The 22,923-nt window shown below is 43.9% G+C and overlaps 1 protein-coding gene across 2 annotated transcripts in view; it reads left to right on the forward strand.

Moving 5' to 3' along the window:
* Nucleotides 1-22,923, forward strand: part of ATP13A5 (ATPase 13A5) — a 120,540-nt gene that overhangs the window by 20,283 nt on the left and 77,334 nt on the right. The window contains exons 3-9 of one of the 2 annotated variants that reach the window (XM_084802635.1): nt 1,726-1,872; nt 2,066-2,136; nt 2,241-2,321; nt 9,810-9,879; nt 14,439-14,573; nt 20,543-20,615; nt 21,547-21,675. In XM_084802635.1, coding sequence (XP_084658761.1) covers nt 1,726-1,872; nt 2,066-2,136; nt 2,241-2,321; nt 9,810-9,879; nt 14,439-14,573; nt 20,543-20,615; nt 21,547-21,675 — 706 coding nt within the window. The remainder of the gene's footprint in view (nt 1-1,725; nt 1,873-2,065; nt 2,137-2,240; nt 2,322-9,809; nt 9,880-14,438; nt 14,574-20,542; nt 20,616-21,546; nt 21,676-22,923) is intronic. The other variant, XM_084802636.1, reaches the window with a different exon arrangement.

A 22,923-nucleotide genomic window follows, 5' to 3' on the forward strand; every position in this document is an offset into this window, starting at 1 on the left:
ACAGAGAGACAGAGACGGCAAGTTCTCACTCACATGTGGAAGCTGTGAAGCTGACCCTATAGAATGGTGGTTACCAGGGTCTGAGAGTGGGAAGGAGAGAGAGAGAGAGAGAGAGAGAGAGAGAGAGAGAGAGAGAGAGAGAGAGAGAGAGAGAGAAATGGTTAGTAGGTACGAGGCTACAGTTGAATCAGGGATACCTGCTTATATCCTATGACATGCTACGATAACAGGACAGACAGAAAAATTTAAAAATAAGCAGTGGAGAAGGTTTTCAATGTTCCTAACACAAATAAATGATCAATTTCTGAAGTGGTTGAGAGGCCAATTGCCCCAGTCTGATCATTATACATAGTACATGTGTGCGTACAATCAGAACACACTCTGTTGTGGTGGGATTGCTCCTGGGGACACATGAATGATTGTCTAGTCATTCACAACAGGCCACAGAAATGATTTCACCCAAGTCTAGCTGACTGAATCAGTCCTTTTATTCAAATTGTATTATATGCTATTTACATATGGAATAATGATATACATATATGAACATACAGTTTTGTGTGTATGTATATTACTTATTTGTGTAATGTATGTATATATAAGTAATATATAAGTATATATATGTAAGTAATACATGTGTGTGACTTAGAGAAAGCTGAAAAGCCTGAACACTGAAAATCCTACCCCATTCCTAGAGCTCTTTGCTTCATCTGCAAGCAAGTAGGCAGGTTGGAGAGTCTTCTCTTTCAGAAAGTTGTCCCTGCTTCTATAGCCAGTGGGAGGGGCCGCTGGAATCTCGTAAGTTTCAGGAATGTCCTCAGACTTGTCAGTTTTGTTTCTTTCCTAAGTTTTCAAAGAGGGAATGTTTCAGCTCCAAGGAAATTGCCTTATAGGACACATAAATAAATACATGCAAGTTCTATATGTCAACTAAAAATTCAAATATGACTTTTAAAGAAAAGCACTATGGTCATGTCATCTGCACTGCATCTGTGGGCTAGCAGTGACCAGTCAATGTTCCAGAGGGAGGAGCTCAACTCTTTGAACATAGATCAGAACAAGAGGAGGAAAAACTGTCTCTGCAAGCTGCGTGTTATCTCTTGCCTAGCCCAGTAATGCTGTGGCTTCTTTCACTTCAGCCAGGGGGAGTCTCTGTATTTCAGACTGATAGATATTGCTCTTTGTCATTACATAGCAGTGGCTGTCATTGCTACAGCTCTCAGAGATCCCACAACAGGGAAACATTCGATTTTCCAAAATACATGCTTTGGAGTATACTAGACAATGTAAGCTTGTAGATGTTATTTAAAAGTAGCTAGAGCTTGGTGCAGTGGTACACACCTATGATCCCAGCCCTCGGGAAGCTGAGGCAGGCTAACCAAAAAAAAAAAAAAACCTAGGCCAGTTCACAATGAATTCCTCTCTCTCAAATAATAATATTGATAATAATAATAATAATAATAATAATAATAATAATAATAATAATAATAAAAAGAAATAGAATTATCTGGGAAATTTTCTAGAAATAATGTTTTTCTAGAAAGTTTTTCCCCATGTCTAGTATTTCCCAAAATTTTGTGCTTCTCAGAAGCCTCTGCCAGGCTCACTGAAACCCAGACTGCTGGCTCCACTACTTCAGTTTCTGACCACGTTGAGTCTAGAGTGGGGCTAAGAATTTGTACTCTGAGCAAGGTCTGAGATTGTGCCCTCGTTTGCTGACTTTTCAAGGATGAATTCCGAAGATACATGAGGAAAAAGGTCTTCTGCCTCCACTTATCCACACTGAAGTTCCCTGTAAGCAAGGACCCAGGGGACCCTCTGGTGGCTGACCGCCACTCCGTCATCAACCAAGCTGTTACGAAGCCAGAATTAAAAGTAAGAGGTCTTACGGGCGGTTGTGATGGTGCATCTGTGGAGACAAAGCAGAGTGTGCGTGCGTCGGTTGGTTAAAGCTCTGAGTAGATCGTTCTTGAACTGGGATGATAGTGAGGTGCGAGACCCACAGGGGAACCTGCATTGAACAATTCCCCCTTTGATGAGCTTTCCTCCTTCACATTTGCGCTTGCAGCTCCTATGCATCCAAGTGCAGAAAATCAGGTACGTGTGGGATTTCTTGGAGAAGCGGTTTCGGAAAGTTGGGTAAGTATTGCTTTTCTTCATCACTATCTCAGGACACATCCAAAGAACATGGGCTCAGTGGATGTTCTATACTGAAATTTGGGTCTATCCCAATTACATCCTAGGTTGCTGGAAGACGCTAACTCCTGCTTTGATATTCACCATACCTTTGGATCGGGCCTGACTAGTGAAGAACAAGAGGTCAGGTAGGATTAATGATGCTTACTGAGACGAAGCCTGCTGACATAAGTGGACCCACACTGACATGCTGCTGGCATGATGCTTTGTCAGCTTGCTCCCATTTGCTGCCATCAGAAAGACGTTTTTAACTCTCTTCTTCTTAGGCAAACCTATTAAAAGGACAGCAAAGGAGCAAACCAACCAAGTACAATGTGACCTTTTCTCTAGGCTTGTAGTCTAGGCATTATAATAATCACGAGCTAGTTCCTAAACATCAGCTTCTTAATCCCCCCAAATTGACTGAGACAATATTCAGACCGAGCTTTACTGTGAGCAAACAGATGTGGAGGTGAACGTTTTACCGCTTAGTTGCTTGTGTTATTTGAGGTTGTACATGCAGTACCTAGAATAGACCCAGACTCGTGACAGGAGTTCAACAGGTATTTGCAGAAGACACAAATAAATGATGGTATTTGTTGATTTATTATCTGTGTGTCTCTGATCTGCTAGGTACTTTTTCAAGGGACTGGTGATCTAAAGAGAAAGACATAATCATTGGGGTGTGTGTCTGTGTGTGTGTGTGTGTGTGAGAGAGAGAGAGAGAGAGAGAGAGACAGAGAGAGACAGAGAGAGAGAGAGAGAGAGAGAGAGAGAGAGAGAGAGAGAGAGAGAATAGGAAATGCTCATTTAATTTACTAACCAGAGGGGGAAAGTCCCTGCTTCCCTCAGCTCTTGTTTGAAATGGTCCATCCTGCTGAGTCCCAAAGGAAACAGCTAAATTCTTCTGATAATCTTACAAATCCCTTTAGTTTTCAGTCACTTTTAGGGACATTACTTACCTGACATCATTGTAATCAACCAGAAACATCAATTGTCAAGCTAAGAAGAAGCGTGTTGAATTACACTTCTCCTCCCACAGAGCTGAGAGTTCCATAGGAGTAAGGCAGTGCATACGAGGCAAAGGACTCTGCAGTGCTAGCCAGTTCCTCACACCATTTTCTTCACTGCATTTTGAAAGTTCACTTATGTTATGTGCTTAGATGTTGTAGTACAAGGGCTGCAAAGAGTGTGCAGAGGTCAGAAGACAGCTTGCAGGCTGCGGTTCTGTCCTTCTGTCCTTCTGTCCTTCTACCATGTGGGCCCCAGGAACCAAGCTCAGGCTAGCAGGCTTGGCATCAGGTGCCTTTTCCTGATGAATGGTCTTGCTGGTTTGCCTACCACCATCATCCTTATACGGAGTCTAAGAAGCTTGAAGTTTTGGTTTCAGTTTTTCCTCTGTGGAAATGAGGCAGGCATCTATACCAGAACAATATCTCAAAATGTCTTAGAAATATCATTACATAAGATTTCAGTTGCATGCGTGATACACTGGGATACAGAAAGTTTTCAAAGTCATTAAAAGGAGACTTGTTTCATAATACGTAGCTCAAGACATTTAGAGGATTGATCTAGAATATTCAAGAGATCTCAGTGATGGATGGATGGAGAGATATTCTCCACAAAACACCATTTCCACAGGAAAGATCCCCCATCAGTGTAGCCAGCTCACATTTGTCCTTATTTATCAAGTGCCAAGCTTTAATAAACATCATACATAATTAAATTTAAATATGGCCCACACAATAAAGAACTTGACAATCTAATAAGCAAGACAGAGTGCACTATCTCAAATATGAAGAATAGAGAAATAATCTCATAAGCAGAGGCATATTTTATGTTATAGACATGGCAGAGTGAAGGACAAAAAGACTCCATGCATGTGGTGCGTTTCCTTTTCATTTCGTAGAGTAAGCTGTGGGGGCGGGGAGGGGCACGCTTTCCAGAGAAATTAAAAGTGACTGATTTATTGGATGGCATGCGAATTCAATAACTGGCTCTGAGCTTGCCTTCATTACAAAACAAGATCTCACTACAAGAACAGAAGGAAAGAGGACATGCAGACATCTGACAAGAAGACACGCTACAGCATCTAAAAGTGCACTTCTCTGTGGGGTTCCTAGCAGTCTGGCACAGAGAAAGAGAGAGGATGTAGGGTGTTCACAGGCTTACCAGGCCACCAGGAGAGTAGATTTTAGCCAGGAGAGAAATCTCCAGAAGGCATAGTAAGATGAATAAGCCAAATTATCTCAGGCACTGGCTCGCTCCGAGTCTTACCTCTCACGGGCTAATCTCAGCTTTGCCTCATCATAGCCATTACGGACAGATTCATCTACAGCTCAGAGATTCCTTCGTGTCACAGGAATGGGGTCCTATGAAGCCAGCACACCATAGTCGGCCATGTTGGTGCACGTCTGTAATCCCAACACTCAAGGAGGCAGAGGCAGGTGCATTGCTGTGAGTTCCAGGCCAGTCTGGTCTACAAAGCGAGTCCAAGACAGCTAAGGCCACACAGAGAAACCATGTTTTGAAAAAAACAAATAAATAAAGAATTAAAAAAGAAACCAGAGCACTTACCTGATCCTCACTACCCTTTCTTATAGGACAGGGTTAGGGCACCCCTTCCCCTTTCTCACACAGCCTTTTCTGCTCCCCACCTTTTGTTTAGGCTTCTGAAAACAGAAAAATAACTGTTTGGCAGCACACTTGGGGTAGACTCGAGACAATCACCTCACTTGGGAAGAGAGCAAAGCTTTGGCAGCCAGTGTTTGCCCATCTCTATGGTGGGAACAGTCATCCCACAGCCAGTTCCTGTCATCAATGTGGCATCACCAAAGGAGAAGTTGGGGAGAGCCTCTTACTATTGGTTCTCTTCGGGGCCAAACTCAATTCTCAACTTGTCCCACCCTTCTGAGGAAAAGTAGGTGTGCTTGTTAGGAAGTATGGGAGATAGGCCGCCAAAAAGGTACATATGACACCAATGGAGGCTCCACCTAGGAGAAGGTATTTTATGAAAAAGATGGTGGCAGATGGAGGAGGGGAAAAAGGGAAGTCGGAAGTACCCTGGGACTTTGCTGTGGTTCTCCTCAGGTCTTGATGGGAGCAAAGCTTGAAAGAGAAATAGTGATTACTCTTAAGCCTTTGGAAAGTTGCAATCTGAGAAAATGGTCCAATCACAAACACACACTCAGCCTCCCAGGCTATCTTCCTAGAAGGAGCAGGTGATGGCTGGTCATAGAATGCGAGAGAAGCCTAACCCCTCCTCTAGAAGCTAAACACATGCTCTCAACTTCTAACACTGAACTACGAGTTAGTAAGTCATCTTAAAATCCTACCTACACCTCATTTAAAATACAATTTAATAAAATCAAATAAGTTGAGCTCAACATTCTCCTTTTAATAAGGTGGATTGCTCAGGCCCACAGCTTTGAGTGGCTGGGTCTATTGGACATGCAAAACCATCTAATTCCAATGCTTGTCTCTAAGCAAAGTCCTGTGGAGGCAGCAGTGAGTCTAGGTCCCGAGCTATGCAGGTAAAATGATGGAGATGATGACTACATCTGTCTGTGCCCCCACCACAACCCCTCACGCCTGCTCTGGTCCTGTTGCTTCTGGTCTCCTTCATCTATGGAATGCTCAGGCATTCTCCATCATCAGAGACACCTGGAAGCACCCCACTAGCTCATACTGCAATCTGAAAGCCTGTAAGAGGTGGCTTTCCCGCAACTATCTGGAAGCCTGTGACTTAGGAACGGAAGTGCATTTCACTAGAAAATGAACGGAGTGGACAGACCACAGATGAGGGCCAGGATGGAAAGGGGAATGATGGTTATTGAATGTCATTTAGAAGACATATAGATTCTTTATATCACTGCTTCCTTAACACACATGCAGATCTCTCCTAGGAAACAATCTCTCAATGCACAACCAAAGTGTTTAGCAACGGGGGATTTCTAAAACCAGCCGTTTATTGTTCTGAGTAATTATGTCCAAATCCCAGGTGCTGGATGTCATAGCCTGGGCATCTTAGACCTGCCTCCCTGCATAAAGCAGCAATTTCAAGGGAGTGAGTGACTGGCCAGCAGTATCACCTGGGAGACTTCTCAATTTGCTTTCCTATAGACATGAGCCATGTTGGGATCTTCTGCTTGGCCTTGTTTACCCAGGAAACTGTAGGACTCTCTTGCCAGAGATGCTCTCATGGGCTATCAGAATGGAAAGAGTGAGCAAAAGCAGAGTGCTGGGGTAATGTTTGAGAGATGTGCTAGTGGCCGTAGTACGTGCCTGCTTCCTCGTTAAGGATCCTGACTTCAGTCTACAGAGCCATGGGGCCCCACACAAAGCTCTCTAGCAATTCTTTGAGGAATGTACTGATGTTTTCATTTGAGTCAGTAGAGGAAAAACCAAACAAACTGAAAAGGGGAATGAATTATTCCTCAAAGAGAAATACGTTTGGTATTTCAGAATTCATACATTCCACGAGATCTGAATGTCTCAGAACTGGAGGGAGATCCCGTGTGAACTCAGAAGCTCAGACCACAGCCAGAGTGAAATTCCCTCCCTGAGTTCTCAGTTGTAGAGTTAGGCAAAATCCATCTTCTGAGAAGGGGCTGTCTGCGATCTCAGCTGTCTCTCCCCTAATAGATAGTGACAGACGTTAGGCAAACCTACTTAACTGTGTTTGGTCTCCACTGTTTGGTGAGGCCACACAGAATGATCTCAACCACATTTCCCTGCCATCTCTTCAGATCTTTAGCGGTGGAATATAATCTTTGCCCTTTCCCTGTGTGCCTTGGCTTCAAGGCTAATATTTCTTCTGGTTGCTCCGCTACTGTCAACATCCTTGAGGATTCTCTGGGGCTGGCTTTGAGATTGAGATGGGTACACAATCTCTGAACAAACTAGAATTTCTCTTGGCAAAAGAACAACAGACATGAAAAAACATCAAAGAACAGGCTGGCTGTGCTTTCATCACGGCCCAGAGGAGCACAAAGCACCATTCACCACCAGTGGTCAGTCCACATCATCCCATCCTTCACATCTCCTGGACCTGAGCTCTTCCCTCAATGGCCATTTCAGGGACCATCTATCTCATCAGACAAGGAGAGACAAAGAGTGGCAGGCCCCCAGTTTGCATTCTCACTTGGATTTCTGTGCGTCAGGGGTTTGAGCCTTGTCAGAGGAGAAAGCTCTCTAGGCATGGGCCCCGTGATGTTCATTAACTCCAACATTTTGGGGAACATTCTCTATGTCTAGCCCCCCAGAAAAGCAGATCTGAAAAAGCTCTCCTTCTGCTTTCAAAAATAGTTGATGGGATTTGAGGAGAAAAACATGTAAATATATGTTCTAATTCCATGAGGTAAGTGATGTTACTAAAAAAGAGAGTGTTGCTGAGGGAGAGAAACGATATTTAATTGTGTCAGACAGAGTCATACTTCAAAGACAGCTGCCATTTACCTGGGATTTGTCATGTCCTAGGCACACATTTTTTTTTCTTGACAGCTGTTTTGTATATTTATCTCACTAAGACATTGATTGCAATTTTAGTAGGCATATTTTTATCAAACTCATTTTTCAGATGAGGGAAGCAAGGTTTGTCCCCACCTCCAATTTGGGTATCCATTAATTTAAACAAATAATTCCTGACTGTGTTGCATGTATTAGTTAGGCTCTAATTTAGCTCTCCAGGATTATTAGTGTCCTTTAAAAGGTTATGCTATTATAATGGCAGAAACAGTCAATTAACAGATTGGAAAAAATAAGGTATGGGCTTAGTTGGTAAGGTGCTTGCCTTGTCGACAGGAAGACTTGGGTGTTATCTCTAGAACCCTTGTAAACACGCCTAAACACAGTGGTGTTTATTTGTAATCCCTGTGCTAGGGGGCGCTAGAGGCACTAACTGCGGTTTACTAGGCAGTCAGTTTAGCCTATATGGCATGCTCCATGAGAGGCTTGTCACAAAAAAAAAAAAAAAAATGGCAGCCTCTGAGGAAGGACATTAAAGCTTCCACATATACATGTGAATGTGCATATGCACCTGCCCACACATGTACACACATACATACAAAGAAGGCATATGTTCAGGTAATTGTATGTGCTCTAAAGAGAAATAAGGTAGGTAGGTTAAAGAAATTAAGGAGAGCTAGGATAGGATCCCCTGCCCTCTCAGTGCTAGGGAAGAAATCCAAGGTGTTGTGCATATTAGGTAAATGTTCTACCACGTCCTACACAAATGCTCTACCATGGAGCCATACCCCCAGGCCCAGAGGAGGGGCTATCTTAAATAGGACTGTTCAGGATGGCCTCAAGAAGAAAGCATTTTTTTTATAGACCTGAATGGAGCAAGGCATGCGAAGTCATGCAAAGATGCAAAGAAGCTTCTCTAGGTAGAAGGAGGAGGGAGGCTTAGCTGTGGGTGGAGCTAGGTCTATTTACCCTCACAGCTCTGAGATGCTCAGCCTAGTCCTCAGGCTTGGCTTTTAAGGGCTGAGTAGCATTTACAAGAGGAAGGCTTTGGGGAGAGCACAGCATGCAGAGGGGAGGAGGACAGAGCTCTAGATCCCAAAAGGGCCTGACAATTGGCCAATGACTGATCACGGTCACAGACTTGACAAAGTCTTTGGAGGTTCCGCAATGAAATTTAGGCTTCATGACTGCACACAGCTCTTTCTCTCTGCCTCTTCACCCCCGGAACCTCAGTGTTTCCCCACATTGTGGAGTTAGAAGATGTTGGTGTGAGTCATCTCTGGCGCTGGCAAGCAATAGTTAAGGTTGGTATAACATATTTAAAAGTCAGATGAATTTGAGGCCAGTTCTGTGCTATATGTTAGCAAGCAAGACCAAAGGCCCCTGGTGTAGGCTCTCCCATCTGGGAGAGTGATGTCACAGAGGCCATGGTTGGGAGTATGGCTCTAAGAACTCGGGGCAGCTTCTTCCTTTGCTCAAACTTCAGTTTTCTTTATAAATAGCGATAATATGAAATGTTTGTTAACATGATGTTCAAAAGCCCTGTAGTTGTAATTAATATTACAACCTTAGACTAAAAACCCACTGTGAACAATTTTTCCTGTGGGCAAGATTAACTCTTTGGAAATCTGTAGAATATTGTCAGGATCCAGTGAATCTTTTGTAAGAACTTTAAACATTCTAAGACACGACCCCAACATGAGGGCTCCTCTTTGTAGCAGACACAAGTGACAGATGTAGAGCATCTTCCTGGGAATTTGTTCTTTCTCTGGAGCATTGAATGGGTTCACATATGAAGGATCTGTTGTGGGAGATTCCTGAGTAAGACAGGCACCATCATTGATGTCTGGGATACATTGAATTCCTGATAAGTTTAGGAGTATCTTCAGACTTGTGTCTTTTTTTAACTGTTTTTAGGATGTAATCTAATTATTTTTTAAAATCCCTTTATAATTTCATTTTTACTGAGTTATATTAGAGACAGTTTAAAGCAGGAAGAAAACCCAACTTTCCTCACCATACATCAACTTTCATCTTTAAAATATGTTCTTTGTTACCAAGGCACAAGATGCCTAGAGGACAGAGAGGTGGGTGGCTTGTGGTCAACTTGCTTGTGCTCACTTGTCATTGGGCTTGTAGGCTGACACTAACAGATGGTCACTCTCCCACAGAAGGTTAGTGTGTGGGCCCAACGCTATTGAGGTGGAGATCCAGCCCATATGGAAGCTGCTTGTTAAACAGGTAACTAAATAATTTTTTTCCTTTTGGAGAAGAGAATCTATTTTTTTAAATTTCTTGGCCTCAGAGGGGTTGGGAATAAAATTTGCATCTCTCAGTGGGGATGTTATCTTTGTTTCACCTGACTGTTTCTTGATACTAGCCTATAATTTTTCTGTTTATTAATGTTACCTTTCAGTTTTATTTAATACTAGCATACACACACACACACACACACACACACACACATATGCACACGCTATATAAGGATTTCTGACCTATTTTTTCAATTGTTTGTCACATAATTAATTAATTGACTTCTTTATTTAGGTATTTGGAGGCAAAGTTTTGTGTGTGTGTGTGTGTGTGTGTGTGTGTGTGTGTGTGTGTGTGAAAGAGAGAGAGAGAGAGAGAGAGAGAGAGAGAGAGAGAGAGAGAGAGAGAGAGAACGCCTGTGTATGCATATGTGGGTCAGTTCTCCCTTTCCAGCAAGTTGGTCTCAGAGATTAAGCCCAGGTCCTCAGTGTTGGCACCGAGTGCCTTCACCTGCATAACGATTTCACCCACCCACAACTTATGTTATGTCTCAGTACACTTCCCAGTGAGGGTCAGACTCCTGTCTTGTAATATCCTGTTTCTACTGTCTTAAGTTTTTGATTGTGAAGGTATTGTGGTCTCTAAATCTGCTCAGGACTCTACAACACAATCCCACTGTGTAGACATCCAGAGTCAAGGTCGTGTATACTCAGACCCTGATGGGGGAGGGGGTCTTGCTGGCCTGTGAGGCCCCAACTTCTCTGTGTACCTTGTCATGAAGGAGGTGTGACCTCTGTGTATCAGGACCTATGCAACCCTAGTTCTCTCTCAAAGCCCCACTTATAAATACCACCACACAGGGGGCAGAGCTCCAACAAGGGAATTCTTTTGGAGAGGCTGTAAGTATTCAGTCTAGTCTCAGAGCCCCCATTATTACATCTATGGTCCCTAAATTTTTGAAATGTATCCTTTTGGTCCTTTACCATTTATTTTTACTATTTATATCTTCTTGAGTGTCACTTCAAGAATTGGTTTTTTTTTTAATACTGTTGTGTGCTTTGACTTTTTTTTTTTTTAGTACTTTTGTGTTAACCAACTTTAAGCGAGAAAATTTCCATCTTTGAGTTTGCCATCTCCTTTTAATGGCTTCGTACCTGGCTCAGTCTGGTCCCCAGTGTATTTTATTGGGTCAGAGCCAAGCCCATATTGGAGGCAACAATGTTTTCCCTGTAGTGACTTGTCACCAGATTCTCTTGTCTGTGTGGTGCTTGGTGCAGGTCATGGCTGTGCTGTGGACTCTAATCTGTCCCACTTTCTCCTCAGCTGGCTGTGTTTTCAGCCTTTGTAAGGGACCCAGAGACATAATGTCACCTCTGCTTCTCCCCGTGGCCCTAGTTTCAGTCTCCTGCCTGAGATTTTCTGTTCCTACTTCCCCTAGCATTGAGCTTCTCCCTGGTGCTATCTATCTCTGCTCCAGGCTGCTGGTCTTGGGCTCCACACAATGCTCCACAATTTTAATCTATTTTAAAAAGATATTATTCTATGCGTCTGTGTTTATGCATGATATGAGGGGTGAAATGGGCACGTGGAATGCATGGATCTGTGTAGCAAGACTTGTGTGTGTGGAGGTCGGAGGACAGCTTCTACTCTGTTCTTTCCTCCCACCTCTATGTGAACTACAAGGGTTGGACTCAGGTTCCCCAGGATTGCCCTGGCAAGTGTCTTTACCCACGGAATCATGCCAGTGAGTCTTGTTCTAACTCATGAAAATGGTCTTTTTTTTTTTTTTTTTGAGAACAGCCGCATCTGTCTAACATGAAATACTATCCACCACTGTCTTATTTCTGCAGCAAACGCCAGGCTATTACTATTTCAGCATTAGTTTTTAGGGCGGTGTTATAGTCTCAGCAAAAAGGAGCGGGCTTCGGCTTTCCAATATGCTTATCTCTACTGCACATGTGCACAGCCTCCCCCAGCTTTGGAAGGGCAGGCTGCTTTATAGACCGCTCACCAAAATGCATTTTAAAACGACGGAATATTTTCCAAAATATCAATTTGATCCTTTCCAAAAGGAGTCTGGTATTTTTGCTTGTTTGTTTGTTTGGTTTTTTTTTTTGTTTGTTTTGTTTTTTAGCACACATCAACAAGAACCTCAGTAAAATTAAAAGGGGATGGGGAAGAGTAAATTACTTCACATTTAGTTTGAAAGGATACTGAATAGGGAGGTTAAATTAATTATATTGCTGCTGTTTCTTCTGAAGAAATATTTAAGCAACTTCTACTTTATTTCTATAAACTCAGAATCATGTTATCATTAGTACATAATCTATAATTAAAGCATTTTATGCCAAGTGAACCCAAAAGCTATAATTTGTAAGGAAAGCAGTTGAGAATAAGAAACACCACAAAAAAATAAGCCCTTTTAAATTTATAAATAACACCCAAAGTGTTGAGACACCCTTAACGAGTAGCTATATTAATTTATTAAGTATCTGTCAGTCCGCTGTTAGGAGCAAAGTGGGATTTTATTCAGTGTGTGAGAGAATTGCAGAAAGTTGCATTTGGAAAGGGCACTCATGGTTTTAGCCGGTATTTCATTTAATTTATTAACATAATAAAGGTGCTTCCTCAAAAAGGGGATCTGTGCTTCATGCTAGTGCACTCTTTCTTTCTATCTTTCTTTTTCTTTCTTTCTTTCTTTCTTTCTTTCTTTCTTTCTTTCTTTCTTTCTTTCTTTTCCTGTCTCTCTATGTTATGGAATCTCCCATCAGTTCCTGGGATTCTGTTGTGGCTGTTATATCCATTTATTTAGCGGTTCTGAGATCGAACCAGGCAGGGCCTTGCGTATGCTGAATATGCTCTACATCTGAGCTTCCTTCCAGTCCTCTGCTGCAGACATTCACATGAACCACCAAGACCAAAGTGGAAAAGATGCGGAATAAATAAGCTATAGCTGTTATGGAGACACTTGAACATGCTGTGTGGTTGATCAGCTTTCCAGTCGGTGATGCCATCCCCCAGCGATGTTTGATAAATTTTTGAGAGACTGCTGCCCAGGGTACTTCTGAGCTCAAAGGAAGGAACATGTGGATTCTACTGCCTCTGAAAGGATCTTACTATGGCCTCTGACAGAAAGACTGTATTATTTTGAAATATTCTGCATAAATGAACAGCCTTCCATTTTCACAGCATGATTAGTCTAAGTCTCCAGCATGTGAGAATATGAAAGATAAACCCATGATTTAAAAATGAGACTGAATTGTGTTTTTCCTCCATTAATGTGTTGTGTGCCACTATTCCTGGGCAGAAGTGAGAGAACATCTATTCACCTAAGACAGGGAACTGACAACACACAAAATTACTCACATCACCGAAGTCTAACTTGGTGAACCAATGAGCTTCGTTAGGGTTACTTACAGGAATATCTGTAAGGGGTTACTTCTAAGAGCATAAATGGTTCAAAGGGAGCTGTATCACTCCAACATTGTAGACAGCTCACAAAATCCAGAAACCTGGAGTTCACTGCAAAACTTCCAGGCAACTCAATGGGTTAGAATTGCCTTTTCCTAGTGGCTCAGGGGGTCTGAGCCTTTTCCAGGTACTGTTGGTACCTGCAGATCTTTGTTTCTTCCAGGCTGCTTAGAGCTGCTGCTTCTCTTCTTCTTCTTCTTCTTCTTCTTCTTCTTCTTCTTCTTCTTCTTCTTCTTCTTCTTCTTCTTCTTTTTCTTCTTCTTCTCCTCCTCCTCCTCCTCCTCCTCCTTCTTCTTCTTCTCCTTCTCCTCCTCCTCCTCCTCCTCCTTCTTCTTCTTTTTCTTTGAGACTGGGTTTCTCTGTGTAGCCTTTGCTGTCCTGGACTCACTTTGTAGACCAGGCTGGCCTTGAACACACATCAATCCACCTGCCTCTGCCTCCTGAGTGCTCATCACGCCCAGCTCATCAGAGCATCTTCTAAGCAGCTCAGCTTCCTTACTTAGCAGTCTTCACTGCCTCTAAATTCCTGAGGAGGGAGAAGTGTGGTGAATCCAGTCAGTTTTGGGAACTTCCTGATGCTGTCCTGGCTGTTGACTTCTGGTCTTAATGACACCTCCCTGCCAGATAGAGTGTTCCATCCCCCCTACAACATCCTGTTGCTTCACTTCCTTGTTAAACATCCTGTCCTCCAACACCCTGTTGTTCCACTTTCCCTTTATATCTTATGTCTCAAGAAGTTTCCCTCCAAGATGGAGGGTTTAACCTGGAAACTGCTGCACAGCTTATGAGTAAATGAAAAATTGCTAAATTTTGTTCCTGGTGAAGTATTTTGTGGGGAGATAAGAATAGGGTTTTTTTTTTTTTGAGCATGGTTCCGAGCACGTAGAGTAACTTTACTTCTAACATATCACATTCTATGTGCTTGGCATTGTCTTTGTCTGAGTTAATTGAATTCTAAGTGATTTTTTAAAAATAGCAGAGATCATCATATGTTGTTAAAATGGAAAGACAGCCTATGAGGTATAATTCTGCTCGCTACTACATCAATGACTCTTGTGTTATTTTTATTCCTGCAGGTCTTAAATCCATTCTATGTGTTCCAAGCCTTCACCCTCACTCTGTGGCTATCTCAGGGCTACATAGAGTACTCTGTGGCCATCATCATTTTGACTGTCATCTCCATTGTCTTAAGTGTGTATGACCTGAGACAGGTAAGAATTGAAATCGCGGCTAGATTCCGCTGATCCTTAGCTCTGGCTGAGCAAAGCCAACAGAATTTCCGTGTGGAGTGTGGAGTAGCTCTGTCAAACACAAGACGTCAGGCAGCAATAGGTGACTCTTACTATGGGGATAGAGACTTGGGGGGCAGGGCACCTGGAGTACCAAGCCAATTTAAGTGCCTTTGTAAAGTTTGCTCATCAGCTGGAGGTTTAAGCGAACGTTGCTTAGGACTCTTGAGGTTATATGTGAGTAAGGTGCGAGGAATGCCACAGGGGAAGTGGCCCAAGTCACATATTAGCCGAGACACGAGACACTACTTTGTCTCATGTTTTAGCATGATAACCAAAAGCCAGGCTGCTAGATCCAAGGAGAGGTATAATCTGAGTTTTGGTAGAGGTTGTTGTGCAATTTTCTCCAAACAAAATAATTCTTCATATCAGAAACACACAAGGTTATTGATTTCTCCAGCTTCTTCTCATCAGCACTGTGTGGTAGATCCTGATGTGTAGAAGTTTCCATCTGGTAAGGCTTTGGTGTTTTAAATTGATGTTTTGAACTATAGCCACTGGTTTCTAGGGAAAGGAGACCCATTTTACTTACCTAAGCATACCTTTTTTTTTTTTTTTAACCTTCACGGGCTTTTCATACCTACCACTGATGTGGAGAACTTTCAGTTTTAGTCTATCTTTCCCCCTTGAGTTTGGCCTTTTCATACCCTAAAGATTATATGGAGGCCAATGTATTTCTCTTTTCCTTTGTGGTTTTTAGTTTCTGGTTCTGGCATCTCTGTTGTGTTACAAAAATTCTTCTGTGGAGACACAATACGTACACCTATTGTTTGGCTGTGACTGTTGCTTGCCCCTGCACAAGCTGGGAAACCCTGTCTCCCTGTCTCCCCTGGCACTGGGAAGTCTCTGAACACAGAGAAGGCACTCAGAGTCCAGTTGCATATTCTTGGCAGCTGTGGAAACCTCCCTCCCTGCTGCCAGTCAGCCAAATCCCCACTTAAGTGCTCAGCTCTTCACTATACTTGGGCACAAACTCAGCTTATGGCTGACATGTCATCACCCTTCGCCCACAGTCTGTAAGACATCCCCGCCCTAGTCCAGGACTCAAAGCACCACCTAATAAACTCACCTTTATTTGCTTTTAATCCGGTCTAATCTGGACTATATCTACATCACCAGGAGAGAGAAAAAGCCTATTACTTCTCATCCCCGATAGGGACCCTGTGACTGTCCCAAGTATGGATACCACCAAAGTCCAACTTGATCAACCAATGGGTTTTACTGGGGCTACTTAAAGGACTACAGATGAGGGGTTCCTTACAGGTACAGGAATGACTCAAAAATGGTTGCATCCCCAAGGCCCCAACCAGCATGAGTGACAGCTCACAAAGCTGGGGGCCTGGAGCACACAGCACAGCGTACAAAGAGTTCAACAGGTTGGAGAGTGTCCTTTCAAGTGGCATTGGTTTAAAACCCTTCCAGGCAGCTCTGCTGGTCTCAGAGTCTACTTTACAGCTCAGCTTCTCTCTGTCTGAGGGGGGAAACTCTTAGATTTTGTTGCTTATTCTAATAGGGAGAGGCCTACTGAATCTGCTTGGTTTCAGGGACTTCCCGAAGCTATTTTAAGTTGTTTACCTTCCTGTTTAAGGAACATCCCTGTGAAATGGAGTGTTTTAACCCTGTTACATAACAATTTGCAAAGTTAGGGAATTAAAACATTTTTTTCCTGTATATTAAACCCCTTATCGAAATTATACATTTGGGACTGGACGGATGGCTTAGTGGCTCACAGTGCTGGCTAATCTTGCTGAGGACTCAGGTTCAGTTTCCAGTACCCACATGGTGACTCCAGTTTGGGGACTCTGGTGCCCCCTTCTGGCCTCCAGGACCAGTAGACACACAAGCAGTGCACGTACATACATGTGGGCAAAGAAGCTGTACACATAGAACTAAATCTAAAAAAAAAAAAAAATTTATAGTTAAAATTTGTCTTCTTCACCGAGTCCCTAAATTACTTTGCTCAAAATAGCGGGTAACATGGGAGCCTGACCTTAAATAGCATCACTACAAAGGATTTAAGAAGAGGAATCAGAAGACAAACTCTAACCTCGTTAGCAGCTAGTATTTGTTTACAAACTTCACTGACCTTAAGTGGTTTGTAAAACCACACCAACTGAGCCTATTTCCTCCACTGCTTGTGCCGCGAGATCTCAATCATTAACACTGTTTAGGATTTCATAGTTCACAGTCAGTTTGTATATCCATAGTATGCGTGTGCCGGGTGCTGAATTTATACAGTGAGAAACGTTAGTATTTTGCCCTACCCCAAACCATCCTATTGGCGAAAGCTTACCTTACTGAGGCTAAGAAACACTTGAGCTACGGTCCCTTGCAAAGAAGCTAGGAGAGTGCCAAACGAGTCTGAGGGCAAACCCAGACTGGGTTTACCTTAAAGTAAGTGTATTCGCAGACAGTACAGCTGGGTTCTACTGAGGCATCCCTTAGCACAGTACGGAGAGTACCCTTAGCCCCGCCCCCTCCTCTGGCTCTGCCTCCAGACTTGGCCTAGCAGAGCCTTAGGGCAGGTGAATTAGTTTCCTGCTTCCACCTTCTCTAGAGAAAATCCAGCCACAACAAGCACAAAGATATCCAGTAGCAGCGGTGGAATAATAGGACCATGCAAATGAGCTCTGGAAACGGGGTCCTGGTCCAACTGTCGAGGGACGGTAGAAACCAGAGGGGGCCTGATGGAATCCGGGCAATGAGCTTTGCAGCCATGGCAAGCACTGCAGCATTTGCCTTCTCCTGGCTGGCTGGTTGTCATAGCAACCCACGCTTCTCGTGTCTGAGTACGAAAGAGAATGCTTACATTAGCCTTCCCCTGTGTTATCGGGAGACGTAGAATGCTCCAGCTCTGAGAAATACACACTTTTACAGAGAGCCTACTGTGTGAACAGAGTCTGGGGCCAAAAAAAAAATGCATGGCCCCTTTTCTATCTTGGGCATTGCCTGTATCACAGGGGAGAAAGACCAACAGGTGGCTGTAATGGAAGTTATCAGTGCTCCAGCACAGGTGTGAAGCCGAGCACAGCATCCCATTCTTCCAGGATCTGGTCTGTGTGTGTATGTGTGTGTGCGCGCGCGCGCGCTTTTTTTGTGTGTGTGTGTGTGTGTGTGTGTGTGTGTGTGTGTGTGTGTGTTTTCATATTACACAGAGCTTCATGTGAAAGATTAGAAGAGCTTTCTAGTAGCCAGCTGGGCCCAACATTCTAGGGAATAGCCCCAGCAAAAGCACGGAAGCATGGCAGCTCCCTCCACCCCCCCGCCAAAACACTAAGTCTGATAAATAAATTTGGCTTCCCAGCATAATGAGGTCTGAGAATTACAGTCAAGCGCTATTAACTCCTGCTTCCCCACTTCCAAATGTGTTGATGAGCACCCTCTTCAGCTGAAGTTATCCTGCTGGTGGGCTCAATGAGTTTACTGAACAGAAAATAAGTGAAAGAAGCGTTGGAGGAAAAACAGCTCTGAAAGGAAAACGAAGCTATTTTAAACATGAAGGGAACACGCTTAAGAATATGCGGCGGCACATGCCTGTAATCCTGGCACGCTAGAAGACAGAAACAGGTGGATCTCTGTGAGTTCGAGGCCAGCCTGGTCTACAAAGTGTGTCCAGGACATCTACTACGCAGAGCAACCTTGTCTCCAAAAAAGAAAAAAAAAAATGCTCTGAGTCAGACAGATAACAGTTTGCTCTCAATACTTCAGCTTTTTACCACTAGAACCTTCTGCTTCTGTGCTTATATGTACACTAGATATAGAATTTTTGCTTATTTTTCTGTATATATAGCTTTTTCAAATTTTCTACAACAGTGGTTAATATTCAGTAGTCACCTGATATTAGGAGGGGCTGTAAACATAATCATTTGAGTCTTTTATAATGTCTTATGAATTTCCTCAATAAAACCTTGCAGGCTTGGGGTAAGACCCTGGCATATGAAACAAGTCAGTCCTATGCTACTGTAAAGCATGAAGGTAACTTCAACTGTTTACCAGAGAGCTTCTCTGCTGGTATTTCCCACACACTGAACATGGCTAGCTACTGGGGTAAGCCAGACCTCCAACTCCAGACTGCTGACTGAATCCAGGGTCCTTAACACAGAACCTTGGCTGGCTGAATCTCTGTGGTGTAAACGCACGCTCTAACAGTCAGGACTCAGGAAGTCACCGTACAGCAAGGACTAAGTACCCAGTAGTAGTATCAGTTCAATTGACTCAGATTAGGGAAATTTAGTTTTTTTTCACGTGGAACTGAAGTAAATATTATCTTTTTTCCCCTGTGCAAATATTAATATTAAATTCATCATGTTCTCTCTTAGCTAAAGTCACACAGTTATGCATAATGCTTATCAGTCTGACAAAACTTGTACCACTAACGGAACAGATCAGTGTAATGTATCCTGTAAAAGAAAAACCATGTCCTATTTGGCTTAGTTTAAGATGAATTTGAGTAGTAACAATAGGAATCAGACTTGCTTCTACTAGAGACATCCAATTCTTTGATACCCACTGGAAAGCGACAGTGTCTCCCTTTGTGCCCACCCATACCCTGGGAGCTGGTGTCCCCCTCCAAGCACCATGTCAGTATGGGAATATGTGGGCTGAATCTCCCCTTGACTTTGTCTTCCTAACCCCCTGTTGCCCTAGGAGTTGCTGCCTCCTCTCCACAGCCCCTTTCATTTGCTCTTTTTTTTTTTTTTTTTTTTTTTTTTTTTTTTTGGTTGTTTCAAACAGATTTTCTCTATGTACCCTTGGCTGTACTGGAACTCGCTCTGTAGACCAGGCTGGCCTCAAACTCACAGAGATAAGCCTGCCTCTGCCTCCCAAGTGCTGGGATTAAAGGTGTGTGCCACCAATTCCCAGTGTTATTTCTGCCACCTTTTACAGAAGTATCTCAGCAAATTTTACTTCAGCAAGGCTTTCTGGTTGCTGTCTCATTGTAGTTTCTGCAGCAGCTTCTCCCTTGGCAATCGCTAACACTCATGAACTCTCAGCCCAGTGCGATTGCACAAAAGGCTTTGTAAGAATCAAGTCACTGAAAACTTAAGATGCTTCTCCCAAAGGCATATGCTGCCATCTCCCCATTTGGATGAGCGAAAGGCAGTTAGACAGACTGACGGTCTCATTTATGCTGGCATCAGGATGCCAAATTTAGGAGCATGACTCTAGCCTGACAAGTCACTCGTTGTGAGCAAATGGTTTACAGGAGATGCTCACCCCAGTGGACAGTCATTTACAGAGCAAGCCCAGACAGGCTCACCACCTGCTCAGGTTTGTTTTACTACCTTGGTTCCTCTGCCTGTGTCCTGGACTCGGTAGTTGCATATCTTTTTTTTTTCTACTTCCGTTGAGTAAAGTTGTATCAAATGAACACTGAGAATTGCCCCTAAAGTCATGTCAGGAGTGCAGGGGGTGAAGGCAGGGGCGCTGGAGTGTCAGAAGCCAAAGTGGAAGTTGAGTGTAGGGGAACAGATCTGTAACCACAGCAGTTCGAGGCTGAGGGAGGCAGAGAGATTGTTATGAACTTGAAGCCAGCCTGGGCTACATGGTGAGCACCATGCCATCCTGGGCTACATAGCATGACCCTGTCTCAATGACCATGGAAGAGCTGATGGAGTGGAAGGTGAGCCCTTTGCCCAGGTCCTCTGGCTGTGGCAGCAAGCTTGTCATTTCCTGTATTGAGGTCAGGCGCTCGCAGGGTGTGGGCTATCTGTTGGTAAAGACTTGCCTTACACCCGCAGGCCAGAAGAGGGCACTAGATCTCATCATAGATGGTTATGAGCCACCATGTGGTTGTTGGGAATTGAACTCAAGACCTGTAGAAGAGCAGTCAGTGCTCTTAACCTCTGAGCCATCTCTCCAGCCCTCAAGACTTGCCTTTCTGTTGGCAGCAATCAGTGAAGTTGCACAAGCTTGTGGAGGATCACAACAAAGTCCAGGTCACAATCAGCATAAAAGGCAAAGGTAAGTGGCTCGCCGTGTGGTCTCCACACCTACTGTTTCGCAGCGGACTCTTTCTAGCCTTTGTCCTCGTTATTATCAAAGACAAAACTGCTTTTCCACTGAGCCCAGGACTGGGAAGTCTGATGAGACGAATGAAGCATCTATCATAAAATGGGAAAGGAGGCTGAGACTACAAATGCTTTCTCCACAGCTGCAGAGCCCTGAGAGTGACTGCCCTGTTCAGCTTTGAGCCCTGGGCCTGGCTTGCCTCACCCTCTTCCAAACTTAGGTCATGTCATCATCTTCTTAGATTTGATTTCAGCTTCAAATTCTCTCTGCCCTCCATATTTAATACAAGTGGACATTAGTGCCGCAAAATAAAGACTCCTTTATCTTTTTTTCAACTGCCTACATCCTCCAAAACCCAGCATCATACATTCCAAGCTGTCATCTGGAACTTAGGCTCGAATGGAACTTTTTCGATGCTGGCTGGACTCTTGCCATTTGCTCTGAGTTAGCTCAGGGTGGAGTAGTCACCATCCCATGTAAGGAATAAAGAACTGTAGAGATAGCCACAGAAGGTTTTCCAGATAATTCACATGCATCCTCAAAGCAGTTGCAGGGCTCCAGTGCCTGCACAGAGCAAGTAGCAGCCAGAGGGTGCCTCCCTCTTGACTGAGGCTCTAAGAATTTTTACTCTGCACAAAGACTGAGTATCGGGTTCCAAACAGAAACTCACTGCTCCTGATCCTTTGCTAGGCCCCAGGGGAATAAAAATCCCTAATTTTAATTCCCTTGTGATATTCAGTTGAATGGAAAGGGGCCCCTGGGCAGGTGAGCAGGTTGATGTTACCCAACTGGAAAACAAACATAAGAGCTCTTAGTTATTTTAACTCTTAAGGGAGAACAGGAAAAGGCCAAGACAATCATGGGACTTTTTGCTGTCACTTAGGTCTGCAGGAGCTGGAGTCCCGTCTCCTGGTTCCAGGAGATATTCTCATTCTTCCAGGGAAAGTTTCCTTGCCCTGTGACGCTGTCCTGGTCGATGGGAGCTGTGTGGTGAATGAAGGGATGCTCACAGGTAGGCTGCTGTCATCCAGCATCCTCTTCCTTACCCGACATGCCAAGGAAATCTGATCGCCATCCCCATCGGGCAGGGGTCAAGCCCTTCACTAGGATAGGACGCAGCTAAGGGAGATCCACTCCGACTTTTTATTCAAACAAGACACAGCACACGCAAGCAATAGGGCTAAGCCGCAAACCAGAACACCTAGAGGAACATTTACTTTCCCACGGGATTTACTGCTGAATGGTGGTGTGAGGGAGTGAGCGGGGAGCGGGGAGTGAGGGAGTGAGAGGCTTGGGCAGGTGAACATGTGGATGTACAGACTCGCCATAGGCCTGAGACCATTTCTATCTGTATGCAAGCAAAGCGCAGCCTAAAATGCCATCAGGTCTCAGTCAGAAGGGAGGAGGGGTCTGCCTAGCTGTGTGCCCTATGGGTGGGAGGTACTTAGGACTGGCTCTCACTCAAAAGTCCCAGCAAGCGCAGACGACAGTGTGCTGTCCTACTGTTCAGATGCAAGGCCCCTGTTGCTCTCACGTCACAGTTCAGGCGGCTCTAGTGTTAACTTATAGTTCGTAAAGTCTTCTTGTAATTGTGTAGCTAAGAAGATGCTATTCATACAATTGCCCTTTTAGTTAAGGGGAAAAGCCATGCAGCACAGCACATTTTTAACAAGAGAGACTATTCAGAAGATCAAGGCTAAAAAGCTATTTGTCCTTTGTGCTGACAGACCGTTAAACTTTCCTGTTTCCGTATGACACAAAGGTGGGAAGATGTGCACACAGACCTTGAACATGACCCAAGTGTAACAGAAATCCATTGTCTGCCCCTAGGCCCTTCAACACGAGCAGATCTTCCACTTACAACTGGGTCTACTTAATGTAAAAATTGAGACAAAATGTAGTAAATCTAAACATGTTTGGTACAATGACAATCTAGCTCCTTTTATGTCTTGGGAAGGTGGTGATGAGGGTTTGTACATGGAATGTTGCCATGGCACCCAACGTGCTGACCTCAAGCTACAAAAGCCAGTGGCTGGCCTCTGCCCCATGTGTTCCCACAGCTTGTACTCTGATTGCTTCTCTCACTGGACAACAGAGAGCATGACATGGGGACGTCAGAGTCACAAAAGACAGGAAGGCTCTGGCCTTCCATCTGCTCCTGCTCCTGCTCCTGCTCCTGTGCTACAGGATTTGCCTTGAGTCCCAGGAGAAGCCAGAATGCTCGAGAGAATTAAAAATCATCTAAAATGACCTCAAGCAG

The sequence above is a fragment of the Acomys minous genome, assembly GCF_964271855.1.
Source record: "Acomys minous genome assembly, chromosome: 11".
NCBI classification, from domain to species: domain Eukaryota; kingdom Metazoa; phylum Chordata; class Mammalia; order Rodentia; family Muridae; genus Acomys; species Acomys minous.